At 39.2% G+C, this 17,037-nt stretch overlaps 1 protein-coding gene across 1 annotated transcript in view; it reads right to left on the reverse strand.

Moving 5' to 3' along the window:
* The window catches only part of SSPN (sarcospan), a 31,687-nt gene extending 14,960 nt beyond the window's left edge, over positions 1 to 16,727 (reverse strand). The window contains exon 1 of the mRNA XM_045554172.1: positions 16,396 to 16,727. Coding sequence (XP_045410128.1) covers positions 16,396 to 16,599 — 204 coding nt within the window. The 5' untranslated portion in view covers positions 16,600 to 16,727. The remainder of the gene's footprint in view (positions 1 to 16,395) is intronic.
* Positions 16,728 to 17,037: the final 310 nt, after the last annotated feature.

A 17,037-nucleotide genomic window follows, 5' to 3' on the forward strand; every position in this document is an offset into this window, starting at 1 on the left:
AAAAGTCAATTGTAGGTGATAAATTCTATCACAGAAAAGTATTTCCTTTCATGATCTAAAGAGAAAAGACACTTGTTCAACTACATCTAAATTTAGCCCATTTATTACATCCACTCAATCTTTTTCTCCCCCTTTATAATTGTCCTTTTGCCTGAGGAGTTGTTATCTGGAAGGTCTATCTCTGAATTCCTATAAATGTAAGTATTTTTCATATATGAGTATTTAAAGGAAACCAAAGTAAATGATTTATGTGCTAATTAATTAACTTATATTAATAATACAAAAGTAGGCCTGTCCTCACCTACAACTTTGCTAAATCTAAATCTCTTTGGAAAAGACATTGTAAAAATAAAATTTTTAAGAATCTATGCAGTAATTCTTAAGGAAATTATTGCTTATGCAATTGCCAGAAATGAGAGTGGCTTCACCTGCTCTGTTGTGATCAGAGCTCTGATTGGTTGGCAAGGAAGTATGGAGCATTAAGGAGCACTCACATACCAGGCTGAAGTCCTTAGTGTGGCTAGACACATCCTTTCTAATTCAAAGTGGTAGGTTTTATCATGATTTTAAACTATCTGATAACCAGAATTTTATATATTTTTTTTGAATTTTTTTTCCACCAACGTTGCATTGTAACTTGCATTGCTATATAGTATAGCCAGATCTGTTGTACAAGCACAGAAAGAGTGGGAAGAAAAATGTGCTTGGTTAAGTGACTGCCCTATTTCTCAATACACATGGTGCTTTGCAGATGTTCACTTGTATCTCATATGTTGCTTTGTAAGATATTAGAAAACTACCCTGATGCAGCTGGTAAAAAATGAGTTAGAACTTGTGACCAGCAGCTGGATGAGAGGAGTGTGAATCTCCCAAATCCTGTGGATATAGTGTGCTTTCCTTGATGTTCCTGCCAAAGTGTGGCTGGATAGCTAGGAAGATCTACATATAAGAGGTGTGCCAGCACAAAGTTGCTACAATTCATAATTTCTGAAAACCTTGCTTGAAACGATTGCAAATAACTCATCATTTAAAACCAATGAATCTCACAGCTAAGTGTTTCATTAACTCACAGAAAACTGAGAAGGGAAATTCAACAACTGTGCCAGTATATGACTGTCCTAGTATCATGGAGACCTTCAAGGAGAATACCTTTTGTTTGGGTTTTTCATTTTTGTATTACAACATAGATTTGTGTATCTAGGTGAAGATTCATGTTTTATAGGAACTACTGGGAATTTTTGCAATTACATCCTCAAAAGACTGAATAAGCACAAACAACAGAATTGTGGAGCAATGAAGTTGGTTATAGATCAAAACAGTCATAAGATACAAATTATATCTTTGACCTAAAACGTCCTTTTCCTTCCTTACCTACCCAGTGTAGTACTCCTCCTTCAATCATCATATTCATTCTTCAAACCCTGCTCACAAATCTCCTCTACTGAGAAAGGGTATCTTTTATATATTACTTACTTTGTATACATAAGCTCATTTATTCCCCCAAACAATGCAATAAAGAAATAATATTACCCTATTTTATAGAAAACTGTGGCTCAGAGAGGTTAAGAAACTTTCAAGTTGATCCAAGAAGAGTTTTAGAAAGCATCAAGAGATTTTATTTCTGCATAATATTAAGGACTAAATTATATGAAAGTTCTCTCCCTATACAACACTTTAAAAGGCTGGATAAAATGTAGCAAATGTCCTTTATATTAGTATCAGAGTTAGCAAGAAAAATATTATCAAAGAAATTGACAAGGGCAAAAATCAAAGCAAGGAAGGAGAAGAGTCCAGTAAGAAAGCTGCCCAGTCTTGGCATCAGAAAGTTCTTGGTTATAACAGCCACACAGGCCAACAGTGCCGTAAAGAGATGGAACTAAGACTATGGCATATAGGTAGGCCCCTTAAATGGCTACACCTTTATAGGATTAGAAAATAATTATCCTGCTAGCACTGGAAGTCATCAAGAAAATTTTTTTGTCTCAGCTGATAGGGGTGGGAGGTTTGAGTTTTTTCTGCTACTTGCATGATCCTGGGAGCTATTAAGATGAGAAAGTACCATGAAAGTGATCCTGGAAAAAAAAAAAACTTGTTTATTTCAACAAACAAATTGTAAGGAGGATAGGGAGACAGTGAAAGAGAATAGAAAAGAAAAAAGGGCAATCTTTGAGTAAAGGAGGCACAAGAAATATATGAACCAGTTGCAGTGTATATATCTTATTGGGATCCTGATTTTGACAAACCATGAAGATTCATGAGTTAATCATGGATATTTGAACACTGGCTTGATTGTAATAAGAAATTAATTTATTAGACGTAATATTGGTATTTTGATTTTTTTTAGTCTTCATCTTTTGACTTACATAGCAAAATATTTATGCATGAAATGATATAAAGTCTGAGATTTACTTCAAAACAATCTAGTATGTGGTGTATGGGTATGGAGGAAGTATAGGAGCATACAGATGAAACAAGATTGAGCAGAAGTTGATAACTATTGAAGCTAGGTGAAGAGAAGGTAGAGGTACTTTATACAACGTGGGTATGCTTGAAATTTTTCATAATAAGTAGGTTAAGGAAAAAAAGTGGCTCTAGGCCTGTGATACCATTGGGACATATGGCAAGACAAAACCATCTGGAAAGGTTACACTCTCAAGTAGGCCACACAGAATTATCACACAGAGAGAGAGGGAAGATGAACTCAACAAAACAAAATTGTCAAATGCATGAAGAAATAATTTATTAGTGAAGGCCATCACTTGCATGCATGTATGTACACACACACACACACACACACACACACACACACACTCTAAGAATTACAGCCAGAGAATTACAAATAATGAAGCTAACAGGCAGAGCCCATAAAAAAGTACATTCAAGATAATTAAAGACATGCAGGAAGGAATTAAAAACATGAATAATGAACGGGGCACTTTTAAAAACACCAGGAATATATGAAAAAAATCAATCACATCGAGATGTTCTAGAAATAAAAAATAGAATTGCTGGAATTAAAAACTCAGCTGACAGGTAAAGGGTAGATCAAACCCAACTGAAGAGGGGAATAGTGAAGTAAAAAATCTCAGAAAACAACCAAAAATACAGCACAGAGAGGAAAAGAGAGATGAAACAATGGAGAGTTTAATAAATAGGGAAGATAGAATAAGGGTGTTCTAAATGTACATGATAGCAGTTCCAGACAAAAGGACTAAAGAGAAGAAAGAAAATATTTGACAAAAAAAAAAACCCTGAAATCTTTTCATAATTGATGAAAAACACAAAAATCTTATTTAATAGATTCAGGAAGCATAACCAGTCCTTGTAGGATAAACAAAATAAGACTCCACATTTAGACACATTGTAGCTAAACTGTAGAACACCAAAAACAAAGAGAAAATCTGAAAGCAATCAAGAGAAGAGGCATGTTACCTATAAAGGAACAACAATTAGACATTTAGCAGACTTTTTAGCAAAAACTACAGTACAAAAATAATGGAATAATATTTTCAAAAAACTGAGAAAAAACAGCTGTCAACCCAGGACTAGAGGAATGTTTTATAATCATTAACTTGTATGTAGCTATTAGAAAGACTAAAAATATTAAATGAAAATGGGCAGACTCATAAGGAAACATAAACAAATCCACACAACTTTGGGAAATTTAGTATGCATCTCTCAGTAACCTTTAGATTAAGCAGAAAAAAAGTCAGTCAGGATGTGGAAGATTAAACATGATTAACAAGCTTAATTTTAAAATACAGAATCCTAAAGCCCAAAATTAGAGAATTTACATTTTTCCAAGCATTCATGGAATGTTTATAAAAGTTAGCTGCAAAGAATTGATGTTATGATAAACATATGAACTGGACACAAAGCAATTAAATTGAAATCAATAATCAAAAGACTCCCCCCAAAGACCCAAATAAATAGAGAGATCTCCTTTGCTCATGGATGAAAATACAAAAAGTATTTTTCTTAGAACTTGAAAAGCCAATTATATATGGAAGAGAAAATGGCTAGGACTCACCAAGACAATTTTGAAGAAGAATATGGTGAAGGAGGAGCAGGTTGGGGACGGGTTGCTGTCTTATCTTCTTTATATCAAGATGCATTATAGCGTCATTTTGATTTGGACAATGTGGCATTGGCACAGTGATAGCCAAATAAAACAATGGAACCGAAGAAAGTCACAAATCAAATGTAATATGGAAACTTGATAGATAAATGGGCATAGGAGATTAGTGTGGAGAGGACTGATTGTTTATTAAATGGAGCTAAAACAATTAACAATTTATATGAGAAAAAAATATAGACCCTACTTCACATCACATGCAAAAAGTTAGACTGCTTAAAGATATAAATACAAAAAGCAAACTTTTAACATTTTTAGAAAACAGTATATAGAAAAATATCTTTATGCCCTTGGAGTAGGGAGACATTTCTTTAAACTATATCAAAGCACATACCATAAAAAGGATTGATAAATATAAATACATTAAAATTAAATATTTTTCATTGTAAAAGTACCATAAACAAAAGACATGTTGCCAACTAGAAAAAGATATTTGCAGTACCTAAACCCCAAAGATTAAGTAGCAAAAGAAATGAATCCTATGAAAATAAATGAATAAGAAGCAAACAACCCAAAGAAAATATTAATATTTTTGAATAAATGATAGAAAACAAAATAAAATGGCCAACCAACATAAAATATGTTAAACTCCAGTAGTAATCAAAAAATGCAAATTAAAATAAGATACCATTGCATACAAATAATATAGGTAAAAAAAAAACAACCCTGATTTACCATAGGTGGGAATGTAAATTAGTCCAATTTGATTTGGCAATATCTAATAAGTTGAAGATGCCTGTATCTTATGACCTAACAATTCAACTTCTAGGAATGTGCCTTAATGAAACTTTGAATATGTGCACAGGGAGCCATGGAATCAAGAATGTCCATTGTAATATTGTAATTCCAAAAAAAAAATCAATTTGAAAACAACCTAAATTTTCATCAATAGGAGAATGCATAAATTAACTGTCGTATATATTCTTACAATGAAATACATCATAGCAAACATGAATGAATGGATTCATGTACTATTATGAATAAATCTCAAAAACAATGTTGAGCAAAAATGATATTATGACCCCCTTTATATAAAATTTAAAACATAAAATAATTATTAGTTATGGATATATACATGCTTTGTAAGTATGAAAATAGGCATAGGCATGATAAATACCAAACTCAGGATCGTAGATACCTCTAGGGAGGAAGGGAGGGGTGGAAGAATGTGATTAAAAAATAAAACACAGGGGAACTTCAAAGCACTGTAATGTTTTCTTTCAAAAAAAAACCGAAAGCCATTCTAACAAAATATTAAAATTTGAAAAAGCTAGGGATGAATAAGTGGTTGTTTTATTACTTTCTATATGTTATTATAGAATTGAAAATTTTTGTAATTTAAAAAAAATCATAGAATTGCACAGAATTGCCCATACTTGTTCAAACTCACACAAAAATGAGAATTCATAATCATTATCAAACATTTTTTTGCAAATGGTTATAAATTAGTAGAGCCGGGATTCTACCCACATTTGTCTTACAGCAAAGCTAGGACCCCTCCTACAATTTCAGGCCCCCTTTCCTTTCCTTTCCTGATCCTCCCCTGCAGGGTTAGTTGATCATGCCCTCCTCTATGCTACCACTGTTAGCACTTGATTATTTAAACTCTATTGTAGTTGGTTGTTCATGTGTTTCCTCTCCCAGACTAAGCTGCTGGGGGGACCATCCCTGGCGTATGGAAATACAGAGCGAGAGTGGCTAAGATGTGAGACATTCCTGTTGCCCTAGAAAGTTCTCTCTCTCTTTTACAAGCTTGCATGCTGTGGCTTATCGGCCACCCAACTCACTCTTGTGATGACTTACCAGAAACTAATCACCAACAAGTTCTGTAAACACTTATTTTTGCAGAAGAATCCATTTCCAAGGAATGTACAAGAACCAAAGCTTGTGTTCCAACATTTCTTATGAATTAACAGGAGGGGTAGAATTGTTACATATGGTATTTGTAGGAAAAAAATAAACAACCTATAGTTTACTTATTTCATTTTGGGATTTTTCAAGCCCTCAGAAGAGGGAAAAGAATGCTGCTCCTGTGGATTTAGTCTGCTCCAGGGGTGTAGTCATAGGCTCGATGTCATTATCCAGGCATAATTAAGTAGGCTCTCAAATGAGGTCCCACTCTAGAAGTGACTGCAGAGATAATTCTACATCAAACCCCTGGGTTCCTTAGGTGAAACAGGACAACAAATAGAAATATATTAAAGAGTATGGTATATAGAAATTGTACAGTAAATCAATATAAATTCAATTATATAACATTGCAACGGGAGTATAAGTGAGAGAACCATTTTGTTTAACCTTTAAGAAAATACTATCGGGTGGTTTTTCTAATGGAGAGCACTTTCAAAAATAAACAGGGTGTAAGGGAACTTAAAGGAATATACAGTAATATTACTTCTCATTTGAGAAGTGTTTGGTCCTTTTCAGTGTGAGGAGGTCACTGTCCCCAAGTAGCCTGCCGCCTCTCCCGCCTCTCTCCCCTGGCCTCCCATGGCAACACGGGCTAGCCGGACACTGAGCTTTTTGTGACGCGTGTGAGGACCCGGGAGAAGGGGAGTGAGGCTTCAGGGAGGTCTCCAGGTGGAAAAATCTGTGACGCACTAGATTTGGTGACTGAATGAGAATTATTTATCAAGAGCTCCATAACACAATAGTTACGGTCACCCTACGTTCGCTTTTAAAATTCTAGTTGGTCTCCAAGCCCTTCATGCACACCGAAACCCTTTAAAAGGCAACTCGAACTACCTGCTCATGAAAAGATTCTGAGACCGAGCCAACCTGTGTGGGTTTGGTCCTTCTGTCTCAGAATCGGATTAGCAGGAAGCTCGAGAGAAGCACAGAGACTTACTGGGCATGTAACTCGTAAACTAAAATATCCCAATTCTGTATTTCATCTGTATGCGGTCATGAAGAAATTCCTTTTCATTTATTATAATTTGTTCACCGTAGGGAGTCTGAGTTTGCCCCCTGCCTTGGGTGCTCTACTCTCTCCCTGAGGGAGGCACAGTCCTCCTGCAAATTCCTTTCTGAGAGAAGAGCACCTCTGCCCTCCAACAGAAACGATGAGGACTGAAATGCTGTTGCCTTTATCCCGGAAAATGCCTCCTTCATAGCTTTCCTGGCGCAGCTCAACACGAAGATGAGGCTGAGCCTGTGCCTAATGGCCTGGTGTGCACGCCACGCTTGATACTCTAGAAGGAAACCTGGTGTTATTTTCCCCCCTCGTAATAAAGCTAAAATTCTCTCCCTCATCAGAGTGTAGTTAACACATTAGCAGTCCCCCTCTTTTCTGGTCTCCTGTCATTATCTTCCAAAGAAGAGAGAGGCCTTGAGAATAACTTATCTTAAAGGGGTTTTTAGTGGCTTGTTATAAAGAATGCGGAATCCAACACTTTAGAAATGACCACTGAGCGGGATGCCACTTAAAGGAACATCCTCAGACTCTCTCACCGCCTCTCCCAGCCAGGGGAGAGTTGCTCATTTCTGCACCGACAGAAGCAGGCCCAACAGAACCTCTTCGGCCGAGTCGGGGAATGCTCATTGGTGAACAAACTTTGCTTTCCCATGTCCAGTCACTTACTGGCCTTCTGCCGCCCTGCGCTGACACACTCACATTCATGACATTCATGGTGAGGAAGGGGCTGTGGCTCTAGCAGTGTTGGGTCAGAGAGCATCAACTTGAAATGTGCTCAAAAATCAAACGAGATATTACAGGATCCCTCTGGAATGTTAATAGTGGCCATGCCTTTTGTGGGTTACTCATTTGAGATTGAGATGGGACCAATTGTTATGAAAGGTGGAGTGTTTGACAGTTTTCGTCCGTCTTCCCTTGTGTTTCCCTCCCTGGTGACTTGGGTTTGTGCATCACTGTACTTGGTAAAGGAAGAGCAGAGCCCAGCTTGGGATTTCTAAGTTGGACAAACAGAATCCTATGAGAAGCTCTTGAATACGTGGGGTCCAAGTGCGGATCTAGCAAAGAGGTGTAGGCTCCTCCTAGGGGCTTTTAGACAATATTAACAAAGCCCCCGGTGGGGTTGCCCCCAGGGTTTTATTCTGATACCTTCCACAGAACAAGCATCGGTCATCTCATTTTCAGTATCATCATCAAAAAGGAAAACGATGGCTGCATATTCTAAAAAGAGCTGAGAGGTGGCTTCCCTTGAGTTCTAGAAAGACTAAGTGTGAGATCACTGCCCTCCACAGGACAGCAGGCTCATCCAGTGGCTGAAAATATGAGCATCCCCCAACGGTACCACTCAGCCAACCATCTTTGGTGCAGAACTCAAGGTGTCACATCTTGACATCAGGTTACTCCCTAGAGCATTGAGGCAGCCAGGAAATTTACAACGTGGTGGTTCCTAAGGCTTAAAGAGCTAATGCCGCAAATGAAATGCTTAAGCTACCCTTAGAATCGTATTCACTCGCTGGAGCTACTTGATTTTATTTTTACAGAAATTGGACAAAAGAAACAATCTGCACACACAATGAAAACATCTTCCATATGTTTCACTACTGGCAGGAGCACAGAGCCACGCCACGCGGTTGTACCGCCAGGTGTCAGTTTGCTGGCTCAGAAATTTCATCGGAAACATTCAGACTTCTAGCTGTTCCAAGAAAGCCGTAGGGCTTTCATTAATAAGCTGCAAAATGAGCTTAAGAATCACTGAGGTGGTTGTACAAACGTATAACCCTCACTGAAAGTATGATGGACTGAATTGTGTCCTCCAAAATTCCTATGTTGGAGTGCTAACGCCCTAAGTGACTATATTTGGACATAGAGCTTTTAGGAGGTAATTAAGATTAAATGAGACCTTCAGGGTGGGGTCCTAATCCGGTAAGATTGGTGGCTTTGTAAGAAGAGGAGAGAGAGAGAGGGAGATCCTTCCCTCTCTTCATGTGCATGAACCAAGAAAAGACCATGTGAGCACACAGCAAGCAGGCAGCCGTCTGCAAGCCTGGAAGAGAATTCCCAGCAGACTCAGATCATACTGACACCCCTGATCTTGGACTTCTAGCCTCCAGAACCGTGAGAAAATGAATGTCTGTTGTTTAAGCCATCCAGTCTATTGTATTGTATTTTGTTATAGGAGCCTGAGCCTACTAAGACAGAAAGAAAAATGCATTTTAGTTAATGCCATATGTGTAGGTGTACACACATGAATTTTAAAATTAACCAGGGTGATCGAGTGAGCTGCCTCACTCAGGCATCTGACAGTTACTCCTGCCAAGTTTTATCTCAATACACAGATATCTGAGGCTGCATCCAAACCATCTGAAAGAGGGTGTGCCTCTGAAATAGGTTTTTATATAGTTTATGCTATAAAGCTTGTTTCTAGTATCTATTTTTTTTAAAGAGGTTCACTGTCAGCTTATGAACTCATTGTAACAAACCTAGTCTTGAACATTCACAGCAAGTAATAACTAGAAGGCTAAAATATGACATCATGAGGTCCCGTCCCGCTCTAGATTTTGATGGGGTTTTTTTGACTGGTACTTCTCTAGTTTGGCAGGATCTAGGCCCTAAAAATGAACTGCATTTTGCAATGAAATGATACCTACTTAAGGTTTAATGACCAGATTCCATTCCTGTCCTACAGTAACATAGAAACATGCATTTTGAACTCTTCAACGTACCCTTGTGTGTATGCTTTTAATGTTGATGCTAAGCCTTCAGGACACACAACAAGCAAGTGGATCCAGTTAAAAAACATCCTTCATAGAAATGTCACAGGCAAGGCTAAAGGCAAGAAATGGCCTAGAAAACATTCATTTCCTCAGACCAAATTGAAAGTAGACATCATACTGGCAATCTATTCAATTGTTAGATCAAATATTAAGGAATCTTATGCCACTGATTTCTTCATAGAAGGTAGGATTGGTATTAATAATATCGACATCCAGCATTCAGTCACATCAATATTAAAATGTCCTAATTTTTTCTAATTAGGAGAATGCAAAATAAGTCAAATCACCTCTTCTTCCTTTTTTTAGTCCTACCATTTTATAACATAAAATAAAATATCTAGGTAAGGCTAAGTTAATGTGTTTTGAATACTTCTGCAACCCAGAAGCCAAAATAGAGTAATAATACATTCTTTATTATTACTTCACAGTTCTCTTAAATGTTATAAACTTAAATTTGTCTGTATTTGTATAGACAACTATAGTCAGTCCTCTGTATCTGTGGGTTCCATGTCCACGGATTCAATCAACCAGGAATTGAAAATAGTTGCAGAAAAAAAGAATAGTTGTGTCTGTACTGAACATGTGTAGACTTTTTTTCTTGTCATCATTCCCTAAACAATACGGTCTAACAACTATTTACACAGCGTTTACATTGTATTAGGTCTTATAAGTAATCTAGATGTTATTTGAAATATATGGGAGGATGTGTTAGACTATATGCAAATGTTATGCCATTTTATATCAGGGACTTGAGCATCTGTGAATTTTGGTATCTGTAGGGGGTCCTGGAACCAATCTCCCACAGATATCAAGAGACTACTGTATATAGTTTAAAAACAGGCATTTGCAAATTCAAACAGAAGCTCTGCTAATGGCAAGTACAGAATAAGCAGACTTCAATTCAACACTTACTGAGTATCCATTATGTGTCAAGGGATACATGGTAGTCCCGTGAATATATAGCATACTTAAAGTAAGAGAATAAATTATTTTATTTTTCATTTGATCATCCCAAAATTCTATGCACTAGTGTTTTTATCATAAAAAATTAAAACCAAAATGATGATTGACATTTCAAGAGTTTCCAGAGATTAACCTTCTGAGTTGAATATATCCACAATTCAGGATTGACCTGCCATTTACTTTTAAAAAAAGAAACAAGATTTAGGGACAATTTCCTCATTATAAAAGCACTGCCTTGACCTTGGCATATCTGGCTTCAAATGTGGCTGTAAGTAGAGGTGAAAACACATTTCTCCTGGTGATTCTAAGCATCTAATGATTTCGTTCAATCTTAACCTCCCTTATTCATATTCTATTCCTGAAATTCTTCAGCAAACATTTCACCAAATTCTTGAATATTCCACTTTATTTTCCTACACTTATTAAAATTAATTTATTTTGCCACACTAATTCAATTACATTCCATTTTTGTACGTACTATGAGAACTTCATGTGCCTATGAGATGATTTTCCTGTCATTATTTATTATACATATTCAATGGAGATTGAGTTGGGCCATGTAATTATCACTCCTCAGTTCCTAACAACCCTGTGACATTTGCTATAATAAAAATTATTTCCCAGTGGTACCAGAGACGCTACATTAGGTTTTGGAAGCATATTAAAGTCCCAATATGAGGAATAATGTATTACTATGCAGTGTATTCCTAAAAATATAATTCCAGATTAGAATTTTCAAATGTCAATACTCCTTTATCGAAAACTGACACCACTTTTAGCTTCCTGACCCGTTGAAGGGTGTACCCAAAACCCCATGCCAAACCTTTCTCTCTTTCGTTTTTTTCTTTTCATAACAATGATCAAACCATTTAGCTAAATCATTATGTCTTGCTTTCCCTACTTATAAATTATGGATAATAACTGTATCTGTTCCTTACTTGCTATCTGTCATATGTCTACTTGTGAATTTTACAGTAGATTCTGTTTTAAAATAAATAACCACCCAATTTTCCCTTCCATTAAGTCAAGACTTAAAATAGATTTTAAAAATCTGAATACACTTGCAATTTGAATTCCTTAGAGAAAGTTAACATATGAAAACTGTTATCAAAATTCTTGACAGGACTTGTAATCATTACAGATTTATATGACGAGTTTTATGAATGACATAAAATAACAGAAATGTTCTTCTTTTCTTTTAAGCCCTTGCCTTAAACTTTCTAACGTTATTAATGCGGTATGTAACTCGGGGTATTTTTTTCCCCAGGGGGTGGGGTATGGAAGCAATGGAGGGAGAGTGGGGGAAGCTAAAAAGTACAACAAGGCAAAGAAATTCTCACTTTCCATGGAACTATTCCCTACAAGGGCCAAGAGACTAACAAATACTAAACATCCCCACTGGAGAGGAGAAGCAAGAGTTTGCTCTTAAATTGACTTCAGAGTAGAGATGCCAAAGCAAATAAATCACTGCAAATGAAATACTCTGCAAGGTAAATGGGCTTTAAAAATATTTGTGTAGGTTAAATTTTCTAATCGGAAGTATTCATTACTGTCAGATATGATAAGGGCACTTGTCCATCAGTATCTGGAGCTCTCCTCCAGGTATATTATTCAGTGTTTTTAGACCAATGCCTGGCGTGACAGACACCCTCCACCAATGTTACTGAATGAAGAAGAATAAGCTAAAGTTCAAACATGTAATGCTTCACCTAAGCCAAAACTGTATTCATTTGAGTAAGAAGTCCCCAAAGTTCTTAAGATTCTTTCAATCCATACACATTTTTCATCAATATGAATTCCACAATGATGAGCAAATGTGAATACCTATCTGACTTAGCTACTCAAGCCATTAATAGAATAAAATGCAGAACAAACTTCGCTTTCCTAGGATCCTGTGCCCTTAGCCAAGTGCATCCTCAAAGATGCTATGTCACTTTGTTTTGTCACTGTGTTGTGACTTACAACCCTCAAACCATCTATAAAGAATTTTAAGAGATGAACAGCACTTTTACAGGTTTCATAGTCTCCACAGTTGCTCCATTCTATTTTTTTTTCCTTTACAGGAATCTTTTGTAGCTATAGTAAAAGGGCTTCAGTCATCTCTCTGAGTGGGGGTGAGTGGAGTCACATTTATGGATAGTATAACCTATTTGTGGCCTGACACAATGGAATCCCAGCATTTTGAGAGACCGAGGCAGGAAGATTGCTTGAGGCCAGGAGTTTGAGATCAGCCTGGGCAACATATCGAGACCCTCATCTCTACAAAAGAAAAAAATTAGCTGGATATGGTGGTGTGCACCTGTACTTCTAGCAACTTGGAGCCCGAGGCAGGAGGATCGCTTGAGCCCAGGAGTTTGAGGCTGCAGTGAGCTATGATTGTGTTACTGCACTCCAGCCTGGGTGACAGAGTGAGACCCTGTCTCTAAAAAAAAAGAAAGAAAAGAAAAGAAAAAAAGGAAATAAACTATTTGTTTTCCTAAACTCCCACTGGACATAAATCTCTGATCACAGATCACCAAAGGCCTCTTCATTCTGTAACCAGAAGTTCACTGAATATTCATCAAGTCACTCAGACACTGGCCAAGGAGAAGTCACCTAGGTGGATTTATCCACCTACCCAGGTTCTATTATGAGAATGGCAATGCCCAAATCCCAAGTTAAAGGGATAGCAGCCCTTGTAAAGTGAAGCAACTCCCATATGATAAGAGGCAACCAGAATAAAAGGAAATACAAGAGCGAAGCATGTAAAGTTGTAGGTGGGCCAGGTGCATCAGTCATCTGGGATTCAGCCTACATCCTGGAAGCTGGTGTGGCTCTGCCTAGCCCCATGGATTGGCCTGAACTTCTTTGGTCTGCTGGGTCTCCAGAACGGGGCAAACTTTTCAGTATTCCCTGCAGGATATACCAGACCAGAATCACACTGTATCCCAAAAAGAAAATAGCCCTAAGGAGGCCACTCTCCTCCAAGTTCATTTTTATAAACCTCCAGAGATTCAGAAAGTACTAGACTAACCTAGTATCACTGAGATTGCTAAATAGTCATTTGGCTGAGAACAGAGACAGGTGAAATGGCCAAATTGATATCTCCTTCAGAGCTCAAACTGGTCTGGGAAAGGTATCGAATCAAAAATGACTGTTCTGCAAGAATAGAGATGAAACGAAAGCACTTAGCCTCTGAGGAGTTCCACTACCAGTGACTGCGTCCCTAGCAGCTAATAAACAGAGCTAACTCATTGACTCTTAACCACTCACCGGCACTGTTCTAAGTGTTTTGCATGCATTCGTTGATTTAATCCTCAAGGCAACCCTAAGAGGTAGGAATTATGATTACCGTTCTGATTTAATCAGTAAAGAAATGGAAACCTAGAGAGGTAAGTAACGTGTCCAGAGTTATTCAGCAACTCATGGTGAGCTAGGGCTCAGCACCAGGTGCAGTGTTTACACATCTGCACCTCGCCATCTGCCTCGCTATCTTTTCCCTTCCCTGAAAGCTTGGAAGAGTGCCCTGTGACCAACCACAGACAGCTTGGTGAGGACAAGCATGGTGTCTGTGTGACACAGTGACACATTGCCCACAGCTCTGGCCCTGCAGGGGTGAGAGTTGTTCCAGGCCCAGCTTCTCAGAGACCCTCCTCACTAGTCTCAGGACATCCCTGCCAGCTGCTCTGCTCTGCATAGGTTCTCTGTTGAATGAAAGTTTAAGATTGCAGATGTCATCAGGACTACCTACTGAAAGCAAACTTCAAATGAATCCTAGATTATAAAAAAGAAAACCAGAAAGAACAGAGACCTGGCTGTATAGAAGACCCTTTGTGCCACACCCAGGAAGCTTCCAGGGCAATTAGGAACATCATATCCCAAAGGAGCTTTAGTTCATGAAATTTCAGAGTTGTATGTTCATGCCTTAAACATTAAAACAAGTTTTCTTCCCCCATATAGTTTGTTTCTTTGGTGCTGGACTTTTTGAAGTTGCAATAAAGAAAGGACAGGAAACACATTCGCAAATGATATTCAAAAATGCTGAATGAAAGAGCTTCATTCCCATTTCCTTTTAATCCACCCAGGCTTAAAGGACAGACATTTTTTTCCCCCTGAGTATGTTGACAATCATTGAGGTGACTAAAATACCTAGTATATCTTAGTGAAAAGTTATTTTTAAAATCACTTGATTTCGAAAACTCCAATCATGATAATTTCATGGGAATTCTTAGTACAAAAATTAAAAGTTTTAAATTACTCTGCAAACATTTGTGAATTCAAATACTCTTAATTAGAAAATACCTGCATTGATGCATATGTATCAGGTGTCTTGAATGTCTGTCCCTGATGCAAAATGATTTTGAGGGCTGTTCTATGAGTTATAGTTCCTGTGGCCAGTAATAGCAGAAATGATGCAATATGAGACTAGGAATCAAAAGTGTCATTTCTAGTCTCTCCCAACTCTGCCACATTTAATCTCTGGGCTTGAGAATGTCATTTAATTTCTCTTAGCCTGTTTCCTCATGTCCAAAGAGGAATAACAATTCCCACCTGAAAGCATTGTTTCATAGGTCAAATGAAATAATGTGTGAGAGAGTTTAATAAGCATCAAGGCACTGTAATATAGCATAATATTAAAAATTACAAACCAAAATGTGGGTGGCAGCGTGGCTCAATGAGGAAAATGAAGATAAGAGTCTGGTGTAAAAAGGAATCAACCTTGCTGAATGCTTTGCCAACCCATGACCCTGGGTGTGTCTGTCTGGCCTGAGTTCTCTCATTTGAGACATGAGAATGATAATAACTATCCTGTAAGGATGATGTGGGGATTAGAAACTATACATATACATACATACATATATATATATTTATATATATATGGCCTTTAGCTGGGCAGGCACACAGTAGGTGTTCAATAAATGGCTCCCGTTTTACATAAAAGAATTCATTTAATCAAGCCAAGTATGCCACATGTTTCAACACCCACCAACAGCTGAGCAGTGCTCTGCTTAGAAAAGTACATCCAAATAGCGGGACTCCCAAATATATTTCTGCCACGGCCAGCGCCCTGGGTTTATCCCACTTTAGGCTCCAGTGGCTTAAGGCTGTGCTTGCTGTATTTGCATTTCCTGCCTTTGCACATTACCTAGTAAAACTTACTAATGGAATTTCGATTTAGAGAATAAAATTAATACTACCCAGTGTGGCAACTCCAAGTCCAGGCTTTTTCCTCACCTGCTTTTACTAGAAACGAACTTACTTCACTTTTTGCTACTTATTTAGGGCCAGGGGTGGGGTGCGGGGAACAAGATAAGGCAAAGCCCAAGGGAATCTTCTGTTACCGAGTCTGTTCAGTCTGACCCAGATCAGCAGCCTTTGAGATTCCCTCCCCGGCTGCAGAGCGTTAGAGTCGGGCCCGCGGAGGCGTTCGGAGCACCAAGCAGGAGCGGGCGCGAGTCCCACCGCGTCCAGCCAAAGCCAAGTGCGCCGCATCGGTCACCGAGCGGAGCGCGAGTTAGAGGCGTGGACCTGGGGAAGGGCACATGCAGCTGGGTTAGTCTCAACTCGACCTCATGCGGCTTTGCATTCCTGTTTGGCAAACGCGCTTAGGCAAAAACAGACTCGGTGCTTACAATGATCCCAGCCCAAAATGGAGTGTCCCTGACTAGCAGGGAGGAGCTGATGCTCGCCATGAGGAAGCCCACCACGGTCACGGCGATGCCCAGGGCCAGCTGCAGCAGGGCGAGCAGCAGCGGGAACCGGCAGCCGCAGCACGTCCGGGCCTCCTCCTCCCCGCACTCCTGGGGGGCCCCCGTGCCCTTCTTCTTCGGCCCCATGTCGTCGGGCCTGGCGGCGTCCGCGGCCGGCGGCCCCCCCTGCCTCTGCTGGCCGCGGGGCTGCTTGTCCCTGCCCGTGGCGGCTGCGGGGGCGGGCGGGCGGCTGCGGGAGCGGCGGGCCCAGCCGGCCCTGGTATTCGAATTACGGAGGCTGAACAAATATGGAAAACATTTGGAGCCGACTGGTCGAGCCTCCAAAGGCCACGGGGCGCCTGCAGCAGAGGGGGGGTTCGAGGGGGGTCGCCAACTGCCAACGCGCCGGGACGCAGCGCCTCCGCTGGGCCCGGGCAGGCTCTACCCATCGCGGGTGCCTTGGGGTGTGTGTGTGTGGGGGGGGGGCGGTGTATGTGTTTTCTCCTTACGCAAAACTGCAAGACTCTTTTGGTTGTCTGTGTTTCCTGTGAGTTGCAATGCAAGGTGATGAATGTTTAAATCATT

Source organism: Lemur catta, chromosome 6, assembly GCF_020740605.2.
Source record: "Lemur catta isolate mLemCat1 chromosome 6, mLemCat1.pri, whole genome shotgun sequence".
In the NCBI taxonomy this organism is placed as follows: Eukaryota; Metazoa; Chordata; class Mammalia; order Primates; family Lemuridae; genus Lemur; species Lemur catta.